The sequence below is a fragment of the Leptonychotes weddellii genome, chromosome 13 (assembly GCF_054177405.1).
Source record: "Leptonychotes weddellii isolate Sample4059 chromosome 13, ASM5417740v2, whole genome shotgun sequence".
In the NCBI taxonomy this organism is placed as follows: Eukaryota; Metazoa; Chordata; class Mammalia; order Carnivora; family Phocidae; genus Leptonychotes; species Leptonychotes weddellii.
In genome coordinates this window covers 39,722,433-39,741,764 of record NC_138381.1, presented here as the reverse complement: position 1 = coordinate 39,741,764, position 19,332 = coordinate 39,722,433, and the positions used below count along the sequence as shown (strand labels likewise).

Genomic DNA, 19,332 nt, shown 5'->3' with positions numbered 1-19,332 from the left:
GCTACCAAGACAGTGTGTCCCATAACTACCCACCCGACAGAGCCCACGCCAGTGACAACACCAGGCTGGCAGTCTCCAGGGGCTCACAGGGAAAGGTAGAGTAGGAGGTTTCAATGTGCTGGTTGCAAACCAAAACTCTTCAGGGAGAGGCTCCCAGTGGGAGGTTATATTCAGCACTTTGTACTTACCTCGGGGGAGGGGATCCACCCACGCATTCTGGGTTTTTCTTGAGAAAACTGGCATTTGAGATACTGCCCCCTATGTGCAAGGTTCGAGAATATCCCATGGTGGCAATCCCTGGCTTCTTTAACTTCCATCCATCAGATTCAGTATCTTTAAGTCTTCATTTCCTCTATGAGCTGTGTTTAGCCCAAGGGTCAGGGATTATAGACAAGAGGCTTGGCCTGATTAGCATTTGGGGAAGGCTAAACTGAAGAAGGTTTTCTCAGCCCACTGTGAGTCTTTCTCTCAGATATCATGGGCTCCCTGTTATGGTCTTTGGGACACTTAGAGATAGGCCGTGGGGTCCTAACCTCGCCTGGGATAAATCCTCCAGGATCGAGATGGGTGTGCCTTCTAATTCTGTAGGCTGTGCAGTCACTGCTCTGATCATCTTGCATGTCCCATTAGCTTTGGGGACTCTTGAGAAAGTAAAGCTATGGATCTCCTAAGGCTTCATGAGGTTGGAAGCAGGGCTGGTCCTGACAGAGGCCCATCTTCCCCACTGTGGGCAATCGCTGTACCTTCTCGAGGAGCACAGGCTTGGTGGTTAAGAACATAAACTCAATGGCTAATCCAAAATCTGGGAAAGGTTTACGGGAACCCTTACCCCTACTTTCAAGTAGGGGGCGCTACGTTAGCAATAGCTCTCCTGACCTCTGTCAACCTCTCTGGCAGGTTAGTCTGAGACAAATGGGCATATAGGGTTCAGGACCTTCATCATCTTTTTTCTGTTGGGAGCCTGCCTGCTTCCATAACGCAGATATCACGATGCTACAGGTGAACTTACAGGAGCAGGGTCCCCAGGCAGGAGGCTGGCCCTCACCCAGCGCTGCTGAAGATGGGAGGTAAGGGGGGGAATTAATTCGGAGATCCAATATATTTAATCTACATTCTCCACCCTTGCCTTTGTCAGTAAGAAAAGTTATATTTTGACTATCTGCTGACCCTTTTGTCTTACTTACCAGAACTTAGATGGATAAGAAGCACTATTTACTAGGTCTCTTCAAAGACACCAAAATTACATACAAAGTCTCACTCTTACTGAATACTCAAAGGCTAAGCCTCAAAGATCGAAAAGAGGCCAGACTATATAACATCCTGATACCACCAGCAGAGCTACAAGCTCACCAGGATGCTGAACACTGAGGGTCTGAGAGCAGACATCCACGTCTCTTCAAGTGCTTGGGGGAGCCCAGGTGCTAGGAAGAGAAAGTCGCATGGACCCCTGGATTGCTCGGTGACTACGGTGCTGGGCCCAGCCAGCCTGAGGTCAGGAAAAACAGGGCAATTCAGAGAACTGTCAACCACTATCAGTTACTTGCAGCTCTTAAAATCACCACCGAGGGGTCATGTGGCCAGTGACAGAAACTGCCTGCTTCCATGGTATCCTATCCGAACGCTGGCTCTGTCTATTAAATTTTCCCATTCAATGTAAGGCCAAAGTTGCTCTCTGAAACGGAGATCCTTAAAGTCTGGATTCTAAACTCCAAATCCTCCTCCAGGCTGCAATCTTTCCCAAAATCTAGAACAGAGAAGCTTATTATGCTCCCACTGCATATATTCTTGTAGACTTCCAAGGAACTGGTTGTTACGAGCAAGGCAAAACCCTGTTCAAATCCCCACCAGCCACATCCTCGAGGCGTGCCTTTGAGTGAATGTGTTAAGCCAGGTTTCATTCAGACCTTTGTAAAATGGATAGTGATGATAATGCCCACCTTATCTCAGGGGGCTGATGTGAGATTACATGAGACAGCGCAGGTGAAGGGCTTGGCCTGGCCCATAGTAAGCACTCAGCGAATATTAGATTTAACCACATGAGTAAGCTTTCAAAAAGGCTCAATCCTTGACAACATCCCATACAAGCCACAACTGAAAATGTTAGGCAAAAAGAAAAGGCAATAAACAGTAAGGCCAAGCTATAGACAAATTACAAATTTCATCTGATAGGCTAGCGTTCATTCAGACACCTCAAGGAAGAGACAAAGGCCAAAATGCATATCAAAACAATCTTCTACTCATTAGTAACCAGGAGAGCATAAACTGAAACCAAAGAGATACAATTATGCAGTCCACTAAACAGTTAAAAATTTTAAAGTTTGGCTATAACACATATGCTAAAATCATGGGAAAACGAGAAATACATACATGGTGCTGGTGGACCGGTTTGGAAAACATTCTTGTTTGCAACCCAGCAATTCTACTCCTTGGTACATATCCCAGAGCAGTCCAGCATTCCATCACCTCGGAGCTTGCTAGACATGCAAATTCTCAGGCTCCACCACAGGGTTACTGAATCAGAAGCTCAGAGGGTGAGGCCAGGAATCTGTTTAACGGGCTTTCTGGTGATTCTTACACAAGCTCAAGTTTGAGAAATGCAGTCCCGGAGTATCCCTGACAATGCCCAGGTGGCAAGTACAGCAATGTTCACAGTAGCCGAATTCTGAACACACACAAACCCATCAACAATAAATTGAATAAGTAAATTCTACCATATTCATAGCATGCAATGCCCTAGAGCAGTGAAAATGAACAAATTAGAGTTACACAATTCAACTGAATGAATCTTACAGACAGAATGCTAAGCAGAAGAAGCAAATCACAAAAAGTACATTTTATATATATATGTGCACATAAATACACACATATGCATAGTACATTTATAAACACATAATACACGCACATTTACATAAACACACCTTTCCTCTCCCATATATATGGGATATATACATAGATGGTAATACTATGAAGAAAAGCAATGAGTAATTAATTAGAAAGATGAAGATAATTGTTACCTCTGGGGCAAAAAGGGGGAAAAGATACAGTATTCTGGAGACTTCCAAGGTACTGGCAATTTTCCATTTCTTAACTCGTCTGGTAGTTACACGGACATATTTGTATACTCTAATTATTTTTTATACTGTGCATATACTGTGCTTTATATACTCCTCCACATGGACCACATTTTACAATAAAAAAAGATTTTTTTTTAAAGGTTGAACTTCATATATATGCAAAGTAGAACTGGATGCCAATCCTGCCTTAATTTTTTTTTTTATTTTTTACCTGCATTCAAATAAATACCAAACCAGAACACAGGCTCTGACCTCAGGCTGCTGGCATTTGAATCCTAAGTTTCTTCCCTTAACAAAATCACTTTGGGTACCTTGTTCTAAAAGATCTGTGCTTTGGTGTCCTCATATGTAAAACGAGTATAATCTTGGGTGAATTAAATGAGTTAATACACTTAAAGTCCTTAGAACAGTGCCTGGCACATATAGTAATTACTCAAAAATGATGTGCTATTATTAGGACAGGATGAAACTGCGTTAAAAGTAATATTTCCTACATCTAATCACCAATAAATTATCAGAATCTACAAGAACAATGACTCCTCACTCAGTTTTTGCAGATTCTGTATTGGCATCCACCAACATTACCTTCAACCCCCTCCTCTCTATGAGGTCCTCATCATCATGTTAAAAGCATTCGAGATGAGTAACTTACTCTGGTTCCAGGCTAGTCTCAACACATACACACACATGTTTGCATCAGTATCAGAACGTTAAAGAATTAAATCACAGAAGCAAAGAGAAAGACACCAGAATAGCTTCTGTTCGATTACCTGCAATTCCCAAAATTCAAATTGCTGGCAGAATACACTCCATATATATTAACCCCTTTCCCTAATCCTATCAGCCTAGCAACATCTGTTAGAATTTAAAGAGGGATGTTAAAATATGTGTCCTTCAGGTGTGGTTTCTCAGTGAGGCTGAAGGGACATTGGGGTGATAGTCCCTTCAGAGTTACAAGTTCCTGGCTATCACGCTGAACACAGAACAAAGCTTTAGACATATAAGAGCTCAAATTTATTCAAATATTTAAATTATCCCTTGACTGTGTTTGTATAAAACAGTGGTAATGGCTATGCCCCAAAATCTTCAGTTAAAGAGCTTATACCTTGTTTACCATATGAAAGCACTTTTTTAAGTGATGTATATATATTAACCCATTTACTTTTCATAACCACCTTATGATAAACTATCATAAAAATGTCATGTTGTCCACGTGCACATAATACCCAAGTGTCAGAACTGGGGTACAAACACCGGTCAACTAGCTCCAGAGACCCCAATCTTAACCACAATGCCTCACTGCCTCTCTAGGCTACTAAATCAGTACAACCGGAAAGAAAAAAGGACAAGAACCAAAAATCTAAGGAAATGTTAAACGTAATAAAGGGAGCATTTCAGTTCAGAAAACGAGCAGCTTTATTTGACCAACGACAGCCACTCGTGTGTTAGTCTGTGTATTATGTGTATAAAATCTTGGTGGGAGAAATTGAGCAAGACTCTCTACCCTCATACCACATACAAAAAGAAATTTCAGGTAAGTAAATATCTAAATGTGAAAATATAAACAGATAAATACAATTTGATATAGCATGAGGTTTAAGAAGACTGTGTTTGGAGGTGCATGGTCTCAATTTATATATTGGCACAACAACCAGAGTAGTGTCCCAGGAACACGTGACATGTATGTGTCTATGTATGTATATATGTGTGTATATATATATTTAAATTATGTATGCATTTAAATTCTGAAGAACCAAGACTTAGGAAAATAAGGAATAGGAATCATGACAATATCCATTACAAATGCAAATACTAAAAAAGTAACCTCACTTTTTTCCAAAATGCCTTTATTTTAGGTCATAAAATGCTATAAGCCATCTGCAGATAGTCTACTGTTATCTACATTTAAATACACCAGTATCCTCCTTTTAAACACAGCTCCATAGAGACAGCCTCAAATAAAGGGAAGACCATAAACCAAATCATGGATAACCCAGTTTTGTTTACAAAGAAGTTAACTATAAATCGATTTGTAAATTAAATCAGTGATTATGATGTTCTCCCCAAATGTCCTTAGTACTTGTCAAACAGAAAAGACAGACTGTAAACAAAATTTAATGCCAAAAACACAAACACCAAATATAAACAATTACTTTTATGGGAGAAAAACTATGGGTTGGGGCGAAACACAAATGAAATACATATTATGTATCAATAAGCTAAGGCCGTGCAAAAAGTACACTCTCTTTAAATACTGCAAAATAAAGTCCACACGTGTAAGAAAGTCCACACGTGTAAGAACGTTAAAAAAAAAAACTAGAACTGCCTTGAAGCAAAGAAATCCTTGGTGGGCTGGAATTTGATTCTTTAGTCCTCAGCACCATACATGGAATCCTCCACCTAGAATCTGGATCTACTAAACAACCGTTATAAATAGAGAGAAAAGGCCTCTACAAAGAAAGATCTTGGGACAAATATGGCACTCTGCATCCTTCATGGCAACCTCTCAGATCTTTAAAAAACCTATACAAACACAAAAGAGGATCAACTGTACCCAAAGATGCACTGAACAGCTGGAAAACTAGCAGTTTATGGCATTATAACCCCTCCATTTAACCTCTTTTTAAGTTAAAATTAAATCTGGGTAAGACCTCATTGAGAAGTGGGTCACCGATAAGCTCAGAGAAGGTATTAAGAAGCATCACTGAAAAGATTAGAATCTGTTAACACCCCAAAACTCTGCTTGAAGACGTCAAATCAAAAAGACATTTAGTTCTTTGCCTCCATCCTCCTTCTGGTAGAGGCTGTAACTTACTACAGTCTAAATGGTTTTGGCTTTTGGCTAAACAATACTGCCAAGTTAAAAGAACTACAGAAGAAAAAATCTGAGTAGGAAAACCCACAAAAGGTGTTTCATGGCTTGACAAACCATAAATATGCAAACAACTTCTAGCTGCAATGAAATAATCACTCCATTCTTTAAAAAAAAAAATGAATTTTCAACTTCCTTAACTTCCTGGAGATTTCTATAACATCCATGAATCTTTCCTAATTTCTGACTATTAAAACATATGTATGACACAAACATATGGACAAATTCTAAAATTGAGTGGAAGATGCCAGACACAAACGGGAATATAATATAGGATTTCATAAAGTACAAAGATTCCATAAAAATAACCAAAAGTAATAGATGTTACTAGAAGTCAAGTAAATACTCAGCACTGGAGGATGGTTAAAATTGGAGGAGGGTACTCATGAGGTGCTGTTGAAGCTGTGTCTTGACTGGGTGCTGACTCAATAGTATGTTCAATTTATGAATATTCAGCAGGTTATCCACTTATATGTGCACTTTCCTGTAAGCATTTGATAGTTCCCTAAAGTGTGAGTGTGTATGTTGAGGTGTGTGTCAACTCTGATTTTGAATTCCCTAAAGTACAATTTGGGGAAGCAGAACATTATAAGTTAATTTTGAACATGTTACCACCAAATGGACTCCACCGGGGGGATGCCAAAGGAGCTGCCAAAGGCTAATATTCTGGCCACACAAAACACATTTTTTCTTTATTTACTGGACCAGAAAGCCATAAAGAATGAACTTCAGACTTTGAACCATTGTGTTAACCAATTAAGACAACAAAAGAAAAAAAATTAAAGTGGTCACAATCTCTAGTTTATGAAAGATTTATGTTAAGCAGAGGGAGTGGATTATATCCCCTTTAAACTTAGTAAAATTAATGGTTTTTTTTTTCATTTATTTCAGAGTTCACTTAATAGCTTCCCAATCAACCAAGAGACATTTTGTTGGAGATTCTAGTCAAGCCAACTGAATCCGCCCAGTTACAATAGGTCAAGTTACAAGCGAAACAGTTCTAGGCTTTCTCCTTGGCAAAACAAATCTGTTGTCCCTCCACAAAACATTCGCATGAATCTGCTTTAGTAGTTCCTTTTGAGGTGTGGACATATTTGTTTTAAAAGCCCCCAAATAATTTCATTTTGGGAGAAAAAGTAATTCAGATGATTCAAACAGGGAAAATGTGTCACTAAACATATTTCAAAACTTGGTGATCCACTCTCTTGAACTTACTTTCACAGAAAGGAACGCTGAAAAAACAGTATCAAAAAAAAGAAAAAAAAAAAAACCATGCATAGCCTGAGGGCTTCTAGGCTCTTAGGAAGTATTTTAAGTTCTAGGATTTGCGCAAAAAAATTATTTTTGAACACTTATCAGCATATTATTTATTGATCGAGACAATTTGAAGAACATTATAAAACTGATTATGAATCATTTCCCTATGATATTTTCTTCTTTCTCTAAGATAACATATTTTATTTTATTTTTTTAAAGATTTTATTTATTTGACAGAGAGAGACACAGGGAGAGAAGGAGCACAAGCAGGGGGAGTGGGAGAGGGAGAAGCAGGCTTCCCACTGAGCAGGGAGCCCCTTGTGGGACTCCATCCCAGGACCCTGGGATCATGACCTGAGCCAAAGGCAGACACTTAATGACTGAGCCACCCAGGCGCCCCTAAGAGAACGTATTTTAAAAATGAGTGAAAATCCTAACCAAGCATTACATTTTGGGTTCAGACGCCAAAATAAATCAAAATATTTAAGGTCAAATTAATAGAGAATATAACTCAAAAGTTGACTATTTAACAAAAAAATCTTATCAACCCACTAAAGAGGAATCGAAATTCCTCGCTAATGCAATATTCATTCCTTGACTACCACTGTACTGAAAGGGTCCCAGTCCATAGAGGGAGGGAGAAAACCATGTGTTTTGCAGTCAGGCTCAATCTACTCTGACAGATATCCTTTCACTCTGGATTCTCAGAAAAACTACTCAAACTGAGTTCTACTTTCATCATCTCTAAAATGGGAATTTTATCTCACAGGGTTATGGAAATAATTAACTGGGATAACATGTTAGTTTCCTTCACTGAAATTAAAAATATTTTATTGTAAAGGTTTAGTACTACCAGACATTAGTTAAAAAAAACAAAAGGGTTCGAAGAGGTGGCAACAAATATCAGAAGTTTTAATGGTTTTCTCCGGTGTATGTGTTTTTTCTGAGTTACATGAATGACCTACTGACGATTAATAAAAATAAAATAAATTGTGAGAGGTCTTAAAACTGCATATGAGGAAAAAAAGGCCAGCCTTACAATCATTACTGAAAGCAGTAATAGAAAAGTTCAATATTTAGGGGCACCTGGCTGGTTCAGTCAGTGAAGTATGCGACTCTTGATCTTGGGGTTCTGAGTTTGAGCCCCATGTTGGGTGTAGAGATTACTTAAATAAATAAATAAATTTTTAAAAATACTTCAATATTTAATGCAAAAGAAGAAAGTTGAATAAACTCAAAATTTATTTTAATAATGAGGGGAAAATGGTCATTTCACATTTCCATTTCCAGTAATTTCTGGAATAATATTCTAAGTTATGTCCCTTCAGTTAACTTTTTTTTTTTTTTTTTTTACAAATTCCTTTTACTAATCCACTGAAATATTAAATAATATATCAGAATGAGGGAGAGGGAATCTGGGTATAAATATTTTCAATTATGGTGGTCAAGTAAACAATTGTTTTTAAATTAACACAAAAACCAATATTAAAACTATAATATATATAAGTCCACTATGGTCAAGTAAATTTTTAAGTTAACATAAAAACAAATATTAAAATTACAATAGATAGAAGTATATATTATTACTTCAGCACTTATTTATTTATTTTTGTTATATGTAGGTATATTTTGTAAAAGAAAACCAAAGAACAGATCATAGATCAAGCATGTCTACAAGCACCACTCTGTAAGTATAAGGACTATAAGTCCTACAAGCACTTCTCTATATGATTGCCATACTGTATTTATAATAGCATTTCCTTTTAAATAGCTCAAGCTGTTTTAAAGGCATTATACGATTAATTTTCTAATGCTACCTGGGAAAAACCCAAGTTAAACAGTTTATTTAATCAAGACAGTAGACCAGAACATCTGATTCCTATACTAAATATTCTTCTGCATCTCAAATTCTAGATAGTACTAAGGTGTTTAGACTACACTTTAGGCCACACTTTCGCCACCAGGAATAGATGAAAAATTAAATATTCAGTCAAAGGAATGTAAGAAATATCACAATGGTTTAAACCAACTAATGTAATCTCTCAGGCACAAATAACTCAGCACAGTATAGTCATTTTATGATACAACATGGAAACTAAGCTATTATTTAACTACCCATTAACTTAGCCAATCTTCTTTAGACCTACTTGTAGCTCAGCCTGCCATAGGTTGTTCCTGACACAACTTTAGGACGTTCTACTGTTACCTTAGGCCATCTTCATCCTATTCCTACATTGTTTGATTACCTATTCTTTCGTCACAGCTTCTATGGTGGTCTTCGTCCAATTTCTCCTCATTCAGAAGCCCTGAAATCCCACTGATCATTTTCGCGGTCCTTCTCTGAAGCATTTCTAGGTACGTGGCTATGCCATAAACATTAGGTGGTTTAACAATCATTTTCTTGACCTGGAACTAGAACTAAAATGCTTTACTCCACACAGCAAGGGTTCGCAAATGTAACTGCATATTACACATATAATTTATTAAATCAATTCCTACTAATGACATTCAGAGTTCAATTAATCCAATCTTTTGTAATTATAAACATATCAATACATAATGTTATATATGCACATATATTTATATATTATGTGTACATCATGAATACAGACATACCTGTAGAAAAATAACTTGCTAGGTCAATGGGCTATATTTTTAGTGCTGACCCATATCACTCAATTCAAAGGTTCTCACGGAAGCTATCTTCTTTCAAAGAAACACAGAAGTATATAAGGAATAAAAGGAATAATTTTTATTCTCAGTAGTATCACATTCCCCTTCAAGTCTAACCCAAAAAAATAGTTTACTTTTAGTGGTAAAAGGAGCACTGCCAATGAAAAAAAATTACTTTTAAAAGTCAAGCATATAAAAAAGAGAGATGACTTCTAACCTACCATATATAATAAACTATTGTTAATGACCTCCAAAGAGATATTCTACCACTCTGAGTCTGTGGAAATCTTTGCATTTCAGGTTAAAAATTATAGTCATTCCAAAGTCTTTGAAAAGGAGTCATTTGGGGGATATTTTTAAGCAGCCCCAAGAGTCCCAGAACTGGAAAGTCCCTTAGAGATCAACTAATCCAACCAGGCCCAGTATTTTACTGTTGAAGAAAATGAGGTCAGGAGAGTTTAAGGGCATAAGCCACATCTAGACTAGATTAGAACCCCAGGCTCCCTGCCCTTGACACTAGCTCTTGCCCTTGACACTAGCTCTTGACCTTGACCCTATGTAACATCAGCTCATTTGCACAGAACAAAATTACTACACCTTTGGTACCCAAATCACCTTGGATGGCAAACACAGAGGTGTCAATTAACTATGGATTGACACTTCATGCTAAACTGTGATAAATGTTGCAGGAGACACGTGTGTAAATACCAGTCCTCAACATACATGTTGTACATATATACACAACCCAAGGTCTTTGCACTGCTGTAAGTACAGGGGAAGCTCAGACAAGGAAGTGCACAGAGTATGAAAGAGAGTAACCAGAAATAAGAACCAAGAAGCATTTATTTATAACCCAAATTTTCCTTTTAAAAACTCTGTTGTAACACAAATCGTAATCTTTAAATCTAAATCTTTTTAAAGGTCCTATTTAGCTCCGGAATTCACCTTCTTTTGACTACTTTACAGACATCACTCTATATAGGCAGAAGATACAGCTCTAACTAAAACATTTATCTATATAAATCTCTTCCCTGGCATAAATAGGGTTGTTTAATTAAAACTGATCTACATTTAGTTAAATACACAAAGACTAGCATCTGCTCAAATTAACTGATATAATTTGCTAAAAAATTAAAACAAAAATAACTTTTTGGTAGGAAAAGACAGAAATGTGCGGCATAATACAAATTACATTTCAACTTATAGTTCTTAACCCAATTTGAAAATGCTTAGGTTTTTAGAAGGTATACTAATGGCAGATAAATATTCAAATGACAAAATCCAAACTTCAAATCTATCATATTTTTTAAATGGTTGATAAAATTCACCACCAGTCTGTGCAGTGCTTAAACTTGATTACTTTTTGTATTTGAGCCAAAAGAACAAATTTGAATAATGTTAACTTGGGCAAATGGTAGAGTATATACACAAACACGGCATTTCTTAAATAACATCTAGGATTTTTCTTTAAAAATCACTCTTCTAACTTAAGAATATCCCTTTGAAAACAGAATGGGGATCTGAGTTACTTAGGATTTTTTTTTAAGGCATTTTAAAGCAAGATTAACTGTTGCTTTAAGTCTTGACATTTCCCGATTAATAGCCCTGAAGCTTAATGAGGCACAACAGATTTAAGAATTGAAAAAAATTTTTTTTAAAGATTTTATTTATTTGAGAGAGAGAGCACATGAGAGGGGGGAGGGTCAGAGGGAGAAGCAGACTCCCCGCCGAGCAGGGAGCCTGATGTGGGACTCGATCCAGGGACTCCGGGATCATGACCTGAGCCGAAGGCAGTCGCTTAACCAACTGAGCCACCCAGGCGCCCAAGAATTGAAAATTTTTAATGAAAAGGGAAATTAAGGACAGTTTGGTGCAATATATTGTCACCAAAATAATCTGTCCCAAGAAGACTTTAGTCTCTATATGCAAAAAATACAATCTAAAAAAATTTCCTCTTAAAATCTCAGTCTGAACTTTTAGAAGATCAGAGCAGACTTCCAGGAACGTATGAAAGTCAAAAAGTACAATCTTAAGTAAATTCTGAACTTGCAATTGGGGCCTAAGAAATTACAGATAGATAGAAAGATAGACAGATACAGATTATCTGTCTACATATATATCTCCATATATATATGTATTTTAAGTGTGTCCATAAAATATTTTGGGATGCACAAATTATTATTTATCAAATCACACCTAGTATGCTGGCAATGCACCATCTATGAGTAATGACCACATACCATAAGACAAGAAAAGGGCAACGATATGCATACCTATGGCCACTAAGTAAAATAACCTATAAATACCAACTATGTTAATTCTCCTTACTTTCACAATAAGTTGTTACAAAGACACATGAAAATCAAATAAACACTGAGAATAAATATGTTTTATACCTAAAATGATTACTGCATCCTAGATTTCCCATTTCCTAAAATAAAGCTTCTTCTTATGTGTCTCATGTGTTGAATATTAATCTCTTCAAAGTGTATACACCTAACAGGTGAAAATCGCATATGGTTTATGCCATCTTTTTTCATACTTCCTCACCCAAGGTTGAAAGCAGGACTTATGTGATAAGACTAAGAATCCAGAGTATCTATAAACATTAAGGTGATGTCCTTGATGCTTCATAACCCATACAAATTTATTTAAATAAGAAGAATGGAACTATGCCATTAAAACGTGAACTAGAAAAACAAAGCAGATTTTTTAGTCTAGTAATTACTGGGTAGGTAGTAAAAATAAAATTGATTTCTTTTTTTTTTTTTTTTGCCTGATGATAAATCTATTGAAGGCCTTGAAAGTCACTTGCATAATTTAAAAGGGAAGTTTGTCATAACTTTGTGATATCCTTTGATCTTTGAAATTTAATGGTTAAATTTGACTTTCTTGTTTTTAGTGAAAAGGAAAATACTAATGCCATAAGTTAAAATAAGGGAGAATTAGAGAAAATCTTAAAGCTGAATATCATAATGTGCAAAATGACTAGAATTATATAACTCTAAGTAAGAGAACAACTAAACTAATAAAGGATCTCTCAAAGTAAAAATAAAAGTGTTCAAAGTAAAACAAGAAACACCTCAGTTAACACATAAACGCACAAAGTCTTTTTGAATATTTAATCATTCTTTAACTGGTCTGAAAAAATAAGGTTGCTCTATATCTATACTAATAACCTATTCATCCTCTTTCCTAAAAGTCTTGCCTTCTTAGTCTGACCTTAAAAAAAAAAAAACAAAAAAAACCCCAAAAACTGGACTTGAATAGCAGATGACTGCAGAAGGGGCCATTTTCACCTTGCAGATAGATCTTTGTTATTCTGGTGTGTAAAGCAGGCCATTAGCACAAAGTCATTTCTAATCTCAGTTGTACAATTCACATGGTGCACTTAACCCTGAAACTCATGTTCATAAACTGCTCTGCTTTCACTCCTAATGACCTTGCAAATTATTCAATGTAATTGCTTAACTTGCACCCAGGAATTAGGAGACTGCCAAATAACTTGATGACAAAGTTATAACTTCCCTTTTCCTGAGGGTTTACAAATGTCAACATAACATCCATTTAGAAGAAACTGAGAAAGAACATGGGACCGTAAAGATAAGCGCAGTATGTGACGTTTATAAATTCTATTTTTAAAAAATGCTTAAAGGAGAAAATGACTTAGAAAATTCACACCTGACTTAAAGGCAGATGACTAAGAGAAAATGAGACTGCTCCAGTGGTACCACACTTAGTTCCACGGTATGAATGACCAACAAATGTCTCCTCCTCTCCTAACTTCACTGCGCAGTATTCAATTAAAACATACTTTCAGATCAAAAAGTTAGTGAACATGATACTATCTACTGCTGGTTTCACACTCTGAAAATTTATGAAAACTTGTTTGTAAATTAGTAAGACCACTCAATGATGTTCAAAATTAATGCTTTTAAAAATAAGATTTTTTGATCCACGGCATTTTCTGTTTAAAAGGGAAAATATCTGATGTCCATAGGATTCTTAAGTTTATCTTGCCCTCCCCCTAACTTCAAACCACCGAAGTAGCATTTTTTCCTTCCTTCCCCTTCAGCCTAACCCCTTTAGTAAACCCTATTTGAAAAGAAGAAACAGTAAGTTAAGTGACAGGAGGGAAAGAATGAGGAGTGCGCACTTCAAGAATAAAGGGCGGTTTTATAACAGGAGATACTTTTGTTAGCAAGTGACTGACTGGTCTCCTCCCCCAGTTAGAAGAAATTCCATCCACTTCCCAAAACTGCAGAGGCCAAAAACGTCTAGTTTAATAGTTCTCAAACCCCAGAGTCAGAAGAACCAAGGGGGGCGGACTGGCGAGTGGGGGAAGGGGAGAGAGACCAGCAGGAGACGAAAGAACAAAAGGAGAAACCCAAGAAAGGAGAAAAGACGGGACCCGGGCGGCCACGGAGTCAGAGGGAGAGAGAGAGAGAGAGCGCGCCGGAAAGCGGGAGAGCACGACCTGGGAGAAGAGAGCGCAGAGCCGGACAGGGCGCGCGGCTCCACGGCGGACCATGGACAGGGCTCCAGCGGCTTCTGCCCACACCCCTCTAGGGGGCGGCGGGAGAAAGCGCGAGAGACCGCGGGCGCCGACCCCGTCCCGCCCCCGGCGCCCGCATTCGCCCCCTCACCCCACCGTCGCCGCGGCCGGACCGCGCCAGGCCGTGACCCGTGAAGACCATGGAGGGCGGCGATCCTCACCATCTGTCCCAGCCCCGGCCGCCCCCGGCGCAGCGGCACTTCCAAGCCGCGCCCGCACTTTTCAGAGCTGCTACTCGCTGGCCACCCCCAGCTGCAAGGGTGCGCAGGGGGCCCCTTGGGCGGATTTCCCCAAAGACCCTGACCTGCATTCAGGGCGGACACGCCCCTCTCCTGCGGCCGCTTTAGAACCCCATCGCCAGCCGGGGCCGATTTAGGACCCCCGCCCTGCCCCCGCCCTGCGCGGGGGTCGGGGCTGAGGCGCGCGGCGTCGCTTCCCGGGACCGTGTGGGCGGCCGGGAGGGGCCTTGGCTTATCCTCCGCTGGACGCCGCGGGGAAAGTTGGTCGGTCAGCCCAGCTGGGGATCGGTGGCGCGGAGTGGCAAGGGAACCTGCGACCTGCCTGAAGCAGGTGCTTCCTGCCGCGGAGAAGACTCCTAGTACCGATTCTATGAAGAAGCTGTCTGGCGCTCTCCCGAAGGCGTGAAAAGTGCGGAGGCTCCTTGCGAAGGCGTCCCCGAGGACGAACGCAGGGGAGAGACAGCGGACAGAGGAAGAGGAATAATAACCGAGTAACGGAACTTCTCCCCACCCGCCAGAGTACGGGGCGTGCGGGGCCAGGGTCTGGGTGCGGAGGCCCCGGCCCGCATTGACTCTTCGGGGCAAGGGGACGAGGTTTTCTTCCAGATGGGACCGACACAGAACACAGTGAGGGCAAGAGGACAAGAAGAGAAAGCAACTCTGGTCTTGGGTAAGGACAATAGGACAGTGGAGCCCTCGGGCCCCGGGAGGCGCGCGGGTGCCAGGGTGGGGTGGGATGGAGGCACGTCCCATAACTAAGACACCAGAGTGAGAATTCCTACTGCAAACTCGCGACCCATCCCTGCAGAAATAAACAAAAAAATCGGAGCAAAGTGCAAAGCGAGGGGCGAGAAGCGCAGAAAACTGCAAAACCTGGGAGCTGTCCTGCCTCACCCTTCTGCTGCCCGGAGATACCCCCTGCAAGCTCGCCCGGCCCGGAAGGAAGAACAGAGGGGGCCGGCGATAGGTCCCTTCGGGACCCGCCGGGAGCGGCGCCGGAGACCAGCCGGCCCGGCCAGCCCTGCCCCAGCGCCCCGGCCCGAGCCTCGTGCCTGCGCAGCTCCCGACCGCGCGGTGCGGCACCTCCCTTCCCGGGTGCGCAGCCTGGCCCCGCAGCGGCGCGGGGAACAAAGGGACCCGGCGCCGCCCGCCCCACCCCGCCCGCGGCCCGGCCCGCGGAGACCGCCGCGTACCTGAAGCAGGGCCGCCAGCAGCGGCAGCAGGGTCCGCGACGCTCCCACTATCCGGCACATGGAGGCGGAGAGGGGCCGAGCGAGGAGCCGGAGGCGGCGGCGGCGGCGGCAGCGGCAGCGGCAGCGGCAGCACCAACAGCGGCGGGGAGAGACGGCTCCAGGCAGTTTCCACCCCCTTCCCTTCCCCTCCCCACCCCACCCCCTTCACCGCTGCTCTCCTCTCCCCGCCAATGGAGAGCGAGCTGATGACAAATAGCGGGCCGCGGAGTCCGCGGGACTCGCACCAGGAGTAATAAAACAGACCAAGAGATCAAGGAGCTGGGGAGGGGGCGGGGGAGAAGGCGTGCGTGCGTGTGAGGGTGTGAGAGAGAGAAAGAGAGTGTGTGTGCGTGTGTGTGTGTAGGCGGCCGCGGTGGCAGCGCAGGCGGCTAGGCTTCGGCCCTAAGCGCAGCGGAAGCCGGGAGGGATGCAGGCGGCGGGGACCTTGGCCGGTGTAGGATGCGGAGGTGGAAGTGGAGCGGCTGGCGCTCCCGAGGAGCTCCGCAACGCGAGGTTTCGGGCTCGTGGCTTTGCTTCCTCTGGGTCCCCTCTCCAGGGCCGCTCTGCAAGACCAAGATGCCGAGGAGAGCGCCGCGGGGAGGGCGCTCCGGGCCGTGCGCGCTGCGCCCACAAAGGGCAGCAGTCCCGCCGCCCGGTGCCTCCGCTGCGTGGGGGCGGGAGGGAATGAGGGGGCTGAGGGCCGCTTTCCGGCACCCCGGAGAGTTGGAGACTATTCTCCGGCCTCGGCCGCACGGGGGTGAGGCCAGGGGCCGGCGCGGCCGCTACTGCCACGGCTCCGTCCCGCGCAGCCGCCGCCGCCGCGGCCACCCCTGCTGCCCGCGCGCCGGCACCCGCCTGCCGGTCTTTGCCCCGCGCCGCTCACTCGCGCGCGCCGCCCCACCCCCCGCCGCCACCGCCCGCGCACCCCGCTCGGCCTCCGCGAGCGCGATGGACGCGAGCCGCAGCCGCCGCCGCCACTCTCCCGGCGCTCGCCGCACGCGCTGCTAGGCTGCGCGGCCCTCTCTCCTTTCCTCTCCTCTCCCGCCGCCGCCGCCCTCGCCCCCGCCTCCTCCTCCCTCCTCCGCTGAGCTTCCCCGCCCGCGTCGTGGCCAATCGGAGGCCACCGAGCTGCGGCGGTAGCCGGCCAAATCCACGGCAACCGCCCGCCCCCGTCCCCCCCCGAAGCACCCCGTGTTTGCTGCAGCCCGCGGGGGGTCGCCGGAGGGAAGTCTGGGGTGCGAGCAGCACCGCCCCGGCAGGTGGAGGGGCTGCGGGAAATAAAATTACTTGCACGGGAACTTGATGGTTGGCAGGTTCCTCCTTGGACCGCGATGGGGAATCAGAGATCAGGAAAGGGGACAATGCCTCCTAGGCAGCCTAACAGACGCTTCTTTTTCTGTTTTGTCATTCTTTCGAGATAGATTATTTTTCTGGATAAGGGCAGACACAGCATACTGGCGACGCAGGCAGAGCCCATCCTGGCCATTGTTGTCTGAGGTGCTTGCCTTGAGCCACCTGAGGGCCGGGGAGGGCGGAGGCCGCGGTTTCCCTGTGGCGCTCGTACTTCTCCCACCTTTGCGAATGTGCTGGAACAGCCCAAGTTTGTGTGTTCTTGTTTCGTTTTCTTTTCTTCCCTCTGAGAGTTAGAGAGTGCGTGTTATTTTATTTGAAGTCTCCCGTTCTATATTTCTAACTCGTTAGTGGTACTGTTCACAATTTTTAGCAAACAGTTTCAGGGACTTTGACTTCCTCCTTACACCACCTCCAACAACGTCAACAAAGAAAAACAGAAAAGAAAGAGAAAGAGAGGGGTAAACAACCTAAAAGCCAGAGCTCGCTGTGAAAATAGGATTATCTAAAAGATAAAATGACTGATAGTTCGCACCAAGTAACGGAGTTTTGTTTCCTCTCCTTAAGGCCTGAACTTGGAGTGGTACACAAAAAGTGAGAGACTTTACAAGTTTGGGTCACAAGCATTTGTGGAACGGAGGGAGGGGTGAGGAGTCATTGATTTTGGCTACATAATGAATTTTTTCCAGAACTTTTTTTTTTAGGTTTTACAGGTAAATAAAAATACCAGTATTTTATTTAAACGTTTCCACACTCTGGAGGTCGTGGAACTTCTTTGTAGTTAATGAACATTATTCTTCTACTTCGGGTAACTGAAGTACTAACATTATTTGAATTTGAATTTCAGGATACTGATCATTTAAGAACTTGATAAATTTCTAAAAATCAAGTACTAATTTCTTTGACATGAGTGATGCAGCTTTTGATAATGTACTATTGCTGGCTAGGCTTTTAGAAATTTAATATTCATAGGGAGGCTTATTCAATTTTAATTAAAACATAATATTGTAGGCCATTTTTAAAATGAATCTCAGATGCAGGATCTAGTTACAATGTAGCTGTAAAGTGCTGCCTTGTCTTTGCCCCCTGCTCAAAATAAAGCTGTTACTTTTCTAGTCCTGTCCGCCATGGTGCTTAGCAGCCAGGGATGCATGGTCTCAGACATGTTTACCAAGTAAAACACTGACTTGAGGGGCGCCTGGGTGGCTCAGTCATTAAGCGTCTGCCTTCGGCTCAGGTCATGATCCCAGGGTCCTGGGATCGAGCCCCCCACATCGGGCTCCCTGCTCAGCGGGGAGTCTACTTCTCCCTCTCCCACTCCCCCTGCTTGTATTCCCTCTCTCGCTGTGTCTCTCTCTGTCAAATAAATAAATAAAATCTTTTTAAAAAAATAAAAAATAAATAAAATAAAATGAATCTCAAAAAAATTTCCTAGTTTTTTTTCTCAAAAAGAATAAGGAAGGTCATGTCAATTCAAATTCCTCCCCACTCCCAGCAGTAGCCATTGATGTTTATTGCCATTCTGATTAAAGTTAGAACAGATTTCAGCATGAGTAACTCTATTGCTTGTTAGTATTATTTGCTAGAAGCTTTAAACATCATGCCCCTTATAAATTAAACTCTTATTACGACTTCAAAATCTGCTTTGGAATGCCTGTCAATGCCTGTCAGCTAACTAATTCTCTGATTCCAATAGTTTTTGATCATACAGATAAGAACTTGCAGGGTTTTTGTTTTTGTTTTTTTGTTTTTGGTCCAACTTGCATGCCTCTCATTTTTCAATGGTTGTGAATTGCTTTGGAAACTTGCCTGAGATTAACTTGACCACGTGGTCAGCCAAATCTTGCTAATCAGCCTTTTATCACAAGAAGGAATAGACTAGTCTAAAATTATGTTATTGGAGACTGTGCATCCATTTGATGTTAATAAAATTAGATACAGTGTTGACTTTGGCACGCAACACACCCCTGCCTCCACTGAACCAGTTAAAATAATCTAATGGGGCCATTCATTTCTCTGGGCAAATGGTGACCAAACTCTTAAGATTTTCAGCCCCAGATCACAGCATTGTTAGTCAGAA

General features: G+C 42.3%; 1 protein-coding gene and 1 non-coding gene across 3 annotated transcripts in view; one reads left to right on the top strand and one right to left on the bottom strand.

Annotated features, from left to right (window-relative positions):
- Positions 1-16,030, bottom strand: part of CDH2 (cadherin 2) — a 210,119-nt gene extending 194,089 nt beyond the window's left edge. The window contains exon 1 of one of the 2 annotated variants that reach the window (XM_081801460.1): positions 15,864-16,030. In XM_081801460.1, coding sequence (XP_081657586.1) covers positions 15,864-15,923 — 60 coding nt within the window. In that variant the 5' untranslated portion in view covers positions 15,924-16,030. The remainder of the gene's footprint in view (positions 1-15,863) is intronic. The other variant, XM_081801459.1, reaches the window with a different exon arrangement.
- Positions 16,031-18,286: 2,256 nt separating this feature from the next.
- LOC115945083 (small nucleolar RNA SNORA63) lies at positions 18,287-18,417 on the top strand. Its single transcript, XR_004079562.1, has one exon. It is a non-coding gene; the product is annotated as a small nucleolar RNA SNORA63 (small nucleolar RNA).
- Positions 18,418-19,332: the final 915 nt, after the last annotated feature.